Source organism: Myotis myotis, unplaced genomic scaffold, assembly GCF_014108235.1.
Source record: "Myotis myotis isolate mMyoMyo1 unplaced genomic scaffold, mMyoMyo1.p scaffold_m19_p_4, whole genome shotgun sequence".
Classification (NCBI taxonomy): Eukaryota; Metazoa; Chordata; class Mammalia; order Chiroptera; family Vespertilionidae; genus Myotis; species Myotis myotis.
Genome location: NW_023416346.1, coordinates 10,694,379 through 10,704,745, shown reverse-complemented (window position 1 = coordinate 10,704,745; position 10,367 = coordinate 10,694,379). Strand labels below are relative to the sequence as shown.

Here is a 10,367-nt window from a genome sequence, read left to right as displayed (position 1 = left end):
GTGTGCGCGCGCGGGCGGGTGTGTGTGTGTGTGCGGGGCGGGTGTGGGTGCGGACGGGGGTGTGTGTGTGTGTGCGGGGCGGGTGTGTGTGTGTGTGCGGGGCGGGTGTGTGTGTGTGTGCGGGGGTGTGTGCGGGGGTGTGTGCGGGGCAGGTGTGTGTGTGTGTGTGTGCGCGGGGCTGTGTGCGGGGCGGGTGTGTGTGTGTGTGTGTGCGCGGGGCTGTGTGCGGGGCGGGTGTGTGTGTGTGTGCGGGGCGGGTGTGGGTGCGGACGGGGGTGTGTGTGTGTGCGGGGCGGGTGTGTGTGTGTGTGCGGGGCGGGTGTGGGTGCGGACGGGGGTGTGTGTGTGTGCGGGGCGGGTGTGTGTGTGTGTGCGGGGCGGGTGTGTGTGTGTGTGCGGGGGTGTGTGCGGGGGTGTGTGCGGGGCGGGTGTGTGTGTGTGTGTGTGCGCGGGGCTGTGTGCGGGGCGGGTGTGTGTGTGTGTGCGGGGCGGGTGTGTGTGTGTGTGCGGGGGTGTGTGCGGGCGGGGTGTGTGTGTGTGTGTGTGTGTGCGGGCGGGGATGTGTGCGCGGGCGGGTGTGTGTGTGTGTGCGGGGCGGGTGTGGGTGCGGGCGGGGGTGTGTGTGTGCGGGGCGGGTGTGTGTGTGTGTGTGTGTGTGCGGGCGGGGGTGTGTGCGCGGGCGGGTGTGTGTGTGTGTGCGGGGCGGGTGTGGGTGCGGGCGGGGGTGTGTGTGTGTGCGGGCGGGGTGTGTGTGTGTGTGCGTGTGTGTGCGCGCTGGCGGGTGTGTGTGTGCGCGGGTGTGTGTGTGTGTGTGTGTGTGTGTGTGTGTGTGTGTGTGTGTGTGTGCGGGTGTGCGGGTGTGTGCGGGCGGGCGGGGGGGGCGCCTTGGCCCGGCGCGGGGCGTCCCGGCGGCTGCGGGGCGGGCATTTAAACCGCGGGGCGCGCACGCGTTCCCCGGCTGACGGGGCGGGCCCTGCGCGGCGCTCTCTCCTCCCGGAGCGCGGCCGGCCCGCGGCAGGGGGCGGGGTCGCACCTCCTCCCGGCGCCGGCGCCAGCGGAGCCTGCGGACGCCGCCATGGAGATCCCGGCGCTGCTCCCGGCCCGCGGGGCGCCCCAGGGCGGCGGCGCCGGCAGCGCGGCGGGCGGCGGCCGGGTCCCCGGCGCCCTCGACCCGCGGGCCGGCCAGGCCCCCGCGCGCCGCCTCCTGCTGCTGCGGGGCCCCCAAGATGGCGGGCGCGGGCGGCGGCGCCAGGAGGCCCGCGCGGCCTCGCGGGGCCCAGGCCCCAGCCCTCTGGCGCCCAGGCCCGGGCCGGCGGCGGCGGCGGCGGCGGCGGCGGCGGCGACGACTTCTTCCTGGTGCTGCTGGACCCGGTGGGTGGCGACGCGGGGCCCGCGGGCGCCGGCCAGGCCGCGGGGCCCGTGTGGAGGGAGGAGGCCGGGCCGGGCCCCGGGCTCCGGGGGGGCGAGGGCGGCGCGAACCCCGCGGGCCGGCCCGCGCCGGGGCCCCGCTGCCTGTCGGCGCTCCCCGCCGCGCTGCCCGCCGCGGCCCCGGCCCGGCCCCGCTGGCCGCCCCGCTGCCCGGGCCGGGCCTGGGCCCCGCCGCGGCCTTCGCGGGCACCGTGACCCTCCACAGCCAGAACCTGCTGCTGCGCTTCGAGAACGGCGTCCTGACCCTCGCCGCGCCCCCGCCGCCCCCGCCCCCGCCGCCCCCGCCGCCCGCCTGGGAGCCGGGGGTCGCGCCCGCCCCGCAGCCCTCGCCGCCGCAGCCCGCGGGCCCGATCGCGCCCCAGGCCGGGGCCCCGCACGCCGCCGCCGTGCAGCCCGCCACCACCACCGCGCAGCCCGGCGACTGCCCCGACCGGCCGCCCGACCTGCTGCTGGCCGAGCCCGCCGAGCCCCCGCCCGCGCCCGCGCCCGCGCCCGAGGAGGACGCCGAGGCCGAGGCCGAGGCCGAGGCCCCGGCCCCGGTGGCGCCCGCCGGCCCGAGCCCCCGCGCGCCCCTGGGCCCGGCCGCCGCCGCGGGGCTGCTGCTCTACCTGTGCCCCGAGGCGCAGTGCGGCCAGACCTTCGCCAAGAAGCACCAGCTGAAGGTGCACCTGCTGACGCACAGCAGCAGCCAGGGCCAGCGGCCCTTCAAGTGCCCGCTGGGCGGCTGCGGCTGGACCTTCACCACGTCCTACAAGCTCAAGCGGCACCTGCAGTCGCACGACAAGCTGCGGCCCTTCGGCTGCCCGGCGCCCGGCTGCGGCAAGAGCTTCACCACCGTGTACAACCTCAAGGCGCACATGAAGGGCCACGAGCAGGAGAACTCCTTCAAGTGCGAGGTGTGCGAGGACAGCTTCCCCACGCAGGCCAAGCTCAGCGCCCACCAGCGCAGCCACTTCGAGCCCGAGCGGCCCTACCAGTGCGCCTTCTCGGGCTGCAAGAAGACCTTCATCACCGTCAGCGCGCTCTTCTCCCACAACCGCGCCCACTTCCGCGAGCAGGAGCTCTTCTCCTGCTCCTTCCCGGGCTGCAGCAAGCAGTACGACAAGGCCTGCCGCCTCAAGATCCACCTGCGCAGCCACACGGGCGAGCGGCCCTTCCTGTGCGACTTCGACGGCTGCGGCTGGAACTTCACCAGCATGTCCAAGCTGCTGCGCCACAAGCGCAAGCACGACGACGACCGCCGCTTCCTGTGCCCCGTGCAGGGCTGCGGCAAGTCCTTCACGCGCGCCGAGCACCTCAAGGGCCACAGCATCACCCACCTGGGCACCAAGCCCTTCGTGTGCCCCGTGGAGGGCTGCTCCGCCCGCTTCTCCGCGCGCAGCAGCCTCTACATCCACTCCAAGAAGCACCTGCAGGACGTGGACACCTGGAAGAGCCGCTGCCCCGTCTCCACCTGCAACAAGCTCTTCACCTCCAAGCACAGCATGAAGACCCACATGGCCAAGAGGCACCACCTGGGCCAGGACCTGCTGGCCCAGCTCGAGGCCGCCACCGCCCTCACGCCCAGCAGCGAGCTGGCCAGCCAGGGCCACAGCGACCTCAGCGACGCCGAGCTGGTGTCCCTCTTCTCGGACGTGCCCGGGGGCGGCGGGGGCGGGGGCGGGGGCCCTGGCGGCGGGGGCGCGGGCGGGGGCGGCCAGCACGGCTCCGCCGCGGTGCTGGACACGGCCCTGGTCAACTCGGGCATCTTGACTATCGACGTGGCCTCTGTGAGCTCCACTCTGGCCGGGAGCCTCCCCGCCAGCGGCGGCAGCGGCGGCAGCGGCGCCGCCTTGGGGCCGCCCGTGGACCCCCGGGCCCTGCTGGCCACCACCGACCTGCCTCAGAGCCTGGATACCTCGCTCTTCTTCGGGACGACGGCCACCGGCTTCCAGCACAGCCCCCTGGACATGGACGACGTGTCCGGCCCGGGCGCGGGGCCCCTGGGGTCCCTGGGGTCCCTGGGCTCCCTGGCCATGAAGACCTGCGGCCAGGAGCCCCAGGCCCTGACGCCCAGCAGCAAGCTGACCGTGGACACCGACGCGCTGACGCCGTCCAGCACCCTCTGCGAGAGCAGCGTCTCCGAGCTGCTGACGCCCAAGGCCGACTGGGCCGTCCACCCCGACTCGGACTTCTTCGCGCAGGAGGACGAGGACGACACCCAGTTCGGCTTCTCCCATCCCGCGGGGAGCCACGGCTGCCCGAAGGAGACGGATCTCATCGCCGTGACTGGCAGCTCCTTCTTGGTCTGAGCCCACGCCCTTCATTCCTCGCCACGGGGCTGACGTCCGTCCGTCCGTCCGTCCGTTCATTCGTCCGTTCGTTCGTGACGCTCGATGTTAAGGATGTTCTGGACTGTGTGTGACTGCGGCCCTTTCTCTTGGGCCCGAGAAAGAACATGGCCCCGGGCCACGCCTTTGCAGGTCTCAACTCTGACCTTGAATCTGGAACTGTCGAGTTGAGTGACCCTGAGCAAGTCACTTAACCTATCTGAGCCTTAATGTCCTTATTTATAAAATGAGGTGGTTTGAATAGATTGCTTCTGAGGTCCTTTGAGCTCTGTATTTTCATGATACTGTGCTCTTTTTTGAAAAGCTTAAGACATTTTACAGTGATTATTGCATGTGCTCTAATGTGATGAAAACTTCATTGAGAGTTAATGATCAGAAAATGTGGCACTGCTGTTTAACATTAAAAATAATGGAAAATTTACACAATGCCAAAGTATTTCTGAAACTTAGTGGTAGGGCTTGAACATAGAAAGTAAAAATACGGGCTGGTTCTTTTTCCCTGTTTATCTTTACAGCCTCTTCTTTTTTTTTTTTTTTTTTTTTTTTTTGCTGTAAGATTGTGTTGTGGAATGTGCCAGGGCTTTGATATAACTCAGTCCCAGAACAAACTGACTTGTGCTGTTGATAAGTGGCCTTAAGTAAGTTCTTTAGTCTGACTAAGCCTCAGTTCCCTAGCTGTAAAGTGGTCATTGCAGTATGCGTATACATGGTCCATCTTGGCCATCTTTTTCTACCCCAGCACTTAGTGTTGGGAGGGAAAATGTTTTGGCATGTTTTGGTGAATCTTTATCACATTTCCGGCTCCTCTCCTTCCTTCCTCAAAGAGGATAAATTGGCATAACTGACTATCACACTTACACAGTCAATATAGTTTTATGAAGCTTAAGGAGCAGGGAAAGAAATCTTTTTTTCCCACAGATTAAGAAGGATTTTTGTCCCCACGATTCTTGTATGACATTGTCCACATGGGCATTAGACCAAATTATAGTGTCTTTGCTCTGTATTCAAAGGCAGCCTGTAGAGTGACTGGAAAGCCTGTAGTTCCGAGAAAATCTGGGAATGGACCGGAGTGAGATTCTCTCCCTCTCTCTCCAGAGAGCTCATTGCGTGCCTTCTCCCAGAGTTGGGATGAGAGGTTTTGTTTGCTTTTTGAGTAAATAGTGGCTGTCTTACGTGAGTATAGCATTTTACAGTTTATATAGCATTTTCAGAAAAGTTATATTTGTTTCGCACAATTTTATGAGATAGTTGTGGCCAAGATTTCACAATAATTCATATTAAAATCTACCTAACTTACATTACAACTGAATATTGCTCAGTAACATATATATAGTATATGTATATATAGTATATGTATATACATATGTGTGTGTATATATATATAGAGAGAGAGTCCCCCATTCTACCCTTCTGTGTTTCATGACCACTTTTGTTTATAACCCACTCATTCTGTTGCACCGAAATTGATGTCTGTTACCTTCTGCCAGCTCTGCTCCCTCTACAACTTATTCTGCAGCGCGTGCACACCAGTCCTTGACATCATCTCTTTGTTAAAAAATATACTTTTATTGATTGCAGAGAGGAAGGGAGAGGGAGAGAGAGATAGAAACATAAATGATGAGAGAGAATCACCAATCAGCTGCCTCCTGCACGCCCCACACAGGGGATTGAGCCCGCAACACGGGCATGTGCCCTGACTGGGAATTGAAACTTGACCTCCTGGCTCATAGGTTGATGCTCAACCACTGACCCACACTGGCTGGGCACCATGAACTCTTTTTTAAAAATTTAATTGATTTTTTTTTTTCATATTCACTGTCTCTCAGCCTTTATCGTCATGGCCCATTTTTTTGGTCACAAAATTTACAAGTCTGAGTGTGTACTAAAATTATTTTCTGGATTTAGATGCCATTGCGTTTATATATGAATCAAATAATAGGGACATTTTATGTAAGATTTTAGTGAGAGATGTATTTTACTTTTCTAACTTTTTTTACCGTGTAGTTCTGCTAACAAACACTATTAGTTGCTCTGAAACATTCTAACCCAGTACTGTTTGCATGTAGATGTTTGTGTATAGTACTTATCGTAGCAGTTTGGCAGTGCACTTTAAAATTTGCCACTTTGAAATGTATCTGTACTGTCTTTCTAATTTTTAAATTGGTTGTACTCATCTTGTGAAAAAGGAAAAGTATACATAAATTTGTAATTCAAACAAATGGTCAGAGTTTTATTGTTTCTAACCATTTAAAAGTTCTCCCCCAACACTTTTGGAAATATTTTTTAAGCCCATTTTCGAAATGTGTTGTCATTAAGTCCTCTTAACTATATGCTTTTTCTTTTCTTGCAGATAGGAATGCAGAAGCCTGAGGTGAGCATTCAGGTCAGAGGCATCTGTTAAGATATATAAGCATAAAATATTTTAAAATCTGTTCACTTTGTTTCCTTACTTCATTCCTATTTCCTCCCATTAAACACTACCAGAAAATATACTTTTGCTATATTCTGTGGAATTTTCAAAGGACAAATTTTACTTTTCTTGAAGATACTCTTGTAACTCTTTGTGGGTTCACATGGTTTCTTTCAGTTTGTTCAAAATATTTCTCTTTTAATACCATTTTCCCATGATGATGATGAAAATGGCATGAAATGTAGTCAGACATCTGACTACAATTTAACAGTTACATTTCTGTTGGTGTTGGCATACATTTTCCCTTGTAAAAGAATGGGACATGATTTAATGTTCATTCCCATTGTGCCTCTTCAGTCCTTGATTTATTAAAATGTTGTTAACTGAAAACATGCTTTTGCAGGAAGGTTTGTGTCCAGGGGAATCTGTTGGACTTGTTCCTCATGAGTTAAAATACATTCACCCTGACATTTTTACCATTGTCTCATTATAGTATCACACCATTGAAAGCCCTGAGTAGTAGATGTAAATGATAGAATATGAGGATCATTTTTCTCTGTGGATTAAATGCTTTCCATTCCCATCCAGGAAAAGTAAGAGAAAGCTTTGGTGTAGCGGTATTTTTATTTTATTTTATTTTTTTTTACTATTTCTTGATTCCAGATAAAGCATTGATTAACTCCCTGTTTGGGAATATTCATAATTCCTTAGTAATTATTGATATCAAACATTTCCACTTGATGATTTGGTAATAAAACCTAATTTAGATACAACTCACTCAAAACATGGGATAATTGAAATACAAAGCTGAGATTTATGTATTATTTTTAAAAGATTTGCTTATTTTTTTTAAAAGTGAAATGTGTGTTAGGGATTTAGCAGATTAAGCACATTGACAGGTCACAACTTCATACAAAAAGCAAATCACTCATTCCAAATGAATTTTTTATGTTTGTCAAATCTGAATTGATGGGTGTTTGGTAAAAATTTTAAGCTAGGAACCTTATTTGTATTTTAAATTGATATACTGACTACATGCAAAATACAAGGTATAGTGCCAGGAACATAGATCAGAGGAGTAAAATGTGAGCCACATCTTCACTTTAGAGAGGACATAGGAATTCATATATTAAACATTTCACAGCTAGATAATAGTAGCAAACAGGTTTTCTGACACCAAGTTAATGGCTTGGAGGAAAAGCAGGGGTAGTAGCTATAGTTTAATGGATGGTTCTATGTAGTAATATAGAGAAGAGAGTAGATGAGTTCCAGCCAAGGAGAAAAGCAAGAATTTGAGAGAGAATTGACCACACAACTCTGGTAAAGGTAAAGACAACCTAGCTTGTATAGAGCTCATGTTTGGTAAGTGCTGGGTGTTGGGGTTAGACTTCAGTATGGAAGCAAACTTTGGGAGCTATGAAAAGCAGTCACAGTGGACAGGACTTTATTCTGGACATTGTTAAGAGCCAGTGAAGATACCTAAGAAGGGAAGTCAAATGATGAATATACAGGGTGGAGCAAAAGTAGGTTTACAGTTGTTCATATGGAAAATAATACAATAATGAAAAAATAATGCAAGATTAAACTCTTTCATGTACTCACAACTATAAAGCTACTTTTGCCCCACCCTGTATAGAAAGTGTAGTATAGTAGGCATGTGCAATGTGGATTAATTGGGGGAGATAGAAAAATCATTTAGAAGTTCATTGTAATAATTTCAGGATGTGGTGATGAAGGCTAGGACTGGAGTTGTGTCAGGAAGTGACAGATATTGGAGATGTTTCCAAACTGGAGAAACAAATACAATTGGGGGACTCATTGCATATATGGAACATCCATCAGAAAAAGAAAGATCATAAATGATTTCCAGTCCAGCCACATGGCAGGGCTAAGGATTTCTTAGAGACTATAAATTGCATTTCATTAACATGAACAAGAAGTTTGGGTATTGACTTTTTGTTCTTAATCCTCACCTGAGGATATTTTTTTCCATTGATTTATAGAGAGAGTGGAAGGAAGGGGGAGAGACAGAGAGAGATGGATGTGAGAGAGAGACATCGATTGGTTGCCTCCCACATGCACCCCGACCAGGGCTGGGAATTGAGCTTGCAACCGAGGTATGTGCCCTTGACCAGAATTGAACCCAGGACCCTTCAGTCCAAGGGCCAACGCTCTATCTACTGAGCCAAACTGGCTGGGGCTGGGTATTGAGTTTTTCAGAAATATATATATGCAAAAAAGATTAGGGCATGTTTAATTCATTGGGCAATGATAAGTCTTGGTTATCCCTAAATAAACTCTAAGTATTGTGGAGTATATACACTATGAGACAGCAGGGACCATTTCATCTCCCTTGGTTCTATCATATGCCCTCAGATTCACATTTCATATTTGCGCTCCTGTTTGCCTGAATATTTATAGACTTCAACCCCTTACAATACCTACCCAGAGTACTCTGCATCAAAATGAGCTATCTCCCCAGGCTGACACTTCTTTCTTACTACTACTCTCTTTCCTACTCTGGGTATTCAGTGGATGTTTTATGTGGTACTTAATAATATAATAAATCATTTCCCCATAAATTGGGAAATGCTGTTTAGTCATTAATCTCAATAGTTCCGCAATATTAACTTTGTTAGATTAAGGGTTTTAAAATATATATATATTTTTATTCGGAGAGGAAGTGAGAGAAACATCAATGATGAGAGAGAATAATTGATCGGCTGCTTCCTGCACATCCCACACTGGGGATGGAGCCAGCAAGCTGGGCTGTGCCCTGACCAGGAATGGAATCATGACCTCCTGGTTCATAGGTCGACGCTCAACCACTGAGCCACGCCGGCTGGGCTAGATTTTTACCTGTATTTTTCTTAGAATGGAAGAGACAGTACTAGGATTGTCCAAAACTAACTTCCATGTGGTCCTGAGGGCTTTTTACTCATAATCGTGGTCACTAATAAACATGGTATGGGAACTCAGTCACAGGAACCACATCCTGTTATCTACACACATATTACATATATACTAGAGGCCCGGTGCACAAAAATTTGTGCACTCGGGGGGGAGGGGGAGTCCCTCAGCCCGGCCTGTGCCCTCTCGCAGTCTGGGACCCCTCGGGAGATAACGCCCTGCTGGCTTAGGCCTGCTCCCGGGTGGCAGAGGGCAGGCCCAATCCCAAGGTGCAGCCCCTGGTCAGGCTCAGAGCAGGGCCGATTGGGGAGTTGGGGCGCCGCCCCATCATGCACAGAGCAGGGCGATCGGGAGGTTGTGATGCCACCCTCAGTCACGCTCAGGGTAGGGCCGATTGGGGGGTTGGGGCACCGCCCCCGTCACACTCAAGGCAGGGTCGATGGGGAGGTTGCGGCGCCACCCCCTGTCACGCACAGAGCAGGGCCCATCAGGGGGTTGGGGCACCGCCCTCTATCACCCACAGAGCAGGGCCCATCAGGGGGTTGGGGCGCCGCCACTCTCACACTCAGGACAGGGCCGATGGGGAGGTTATGGCTCTACCCCGTCACACACAGAGCAGAGCCCGTGGGGGTGGGGGGTTGGGGAGCTCCCCCCTATCAGGCACAGAGCAGGGCTGCTCAGGGGGTTGTGGCCCCACCCCCTGTCACACACAGAGCCGCAGGGCGATCAGGGGGTTTGGGCGCTGCCCCCTGTCACGCTGATCCTGGTGCCGGGAGGCATATTACCCTTTTACTATATAGGGTAGAGGCCTGGTGCATGGGTGAGGCCGGCTGGTTTTCCTTGAAGGGTGTCCTGGATCAGGGTGGGGGTCCCCACTGGGGTGCCTGGCCAGCCTGGGTGAGGGGATGATGGCTGTTTGCAGCTGGTCACACACCCTTCAGGGTGGGGGTCCCCACTGGGGTGCCTGGCCAGCCTGGGTGAGGGGCTGAGGGCTGTTTGCAGCTGGTCACACACCCTTCAGGGTGGGGGTCCCCACTGGGGTGCCTGGCCAGCCTGGGTGAGGGGCTGAGGGCTGTTTGCAGCTGGTCACACACCCTTCAGGGTGGGGGTCCCCACTGGGGTGCCTGGCCAGTCTGGGTGAGGGGCTGAGGGCTGTTTTCAGGCTGGGACTGACTGAAGTTCCCAACCGCTCCTTTTTTTCTTTTTTTTTTTATTCTGGGCCAGCTTTACCTTGAGGCTAACTCCAGCTCTTAGGCCTCCCTCCGGTGCTGAAAGTAGGTTTCTGGCCT

General features: G+C 54.3%; 1 protein-coding gene across 1 annotated transcript; it reads left to right on the top strand.

The window, feature by feature from the left end:
- Positions 1 to 988: 988 nt before the first annotated feature.
- Positions 989 to 4,184, top strand: LOC118654052 (zinc finger X-linked protein ZXDB-like). The gene is given in 3 exon segments (XM_036305203.1): positions 989 to 1,304; positions 1,307 to 1,540; positions 1,543 to 4,184. Coding segments are annotated over 3 exon segments (2,640 nt in total). The 5' UTR covers positions 989 to 1,075; the 3' UTR covers positions 3,720 to 4,184.
- The last annotated feature ends 6,183 nt before the right edge of the window (positions 4,185 to 10,367 follow it).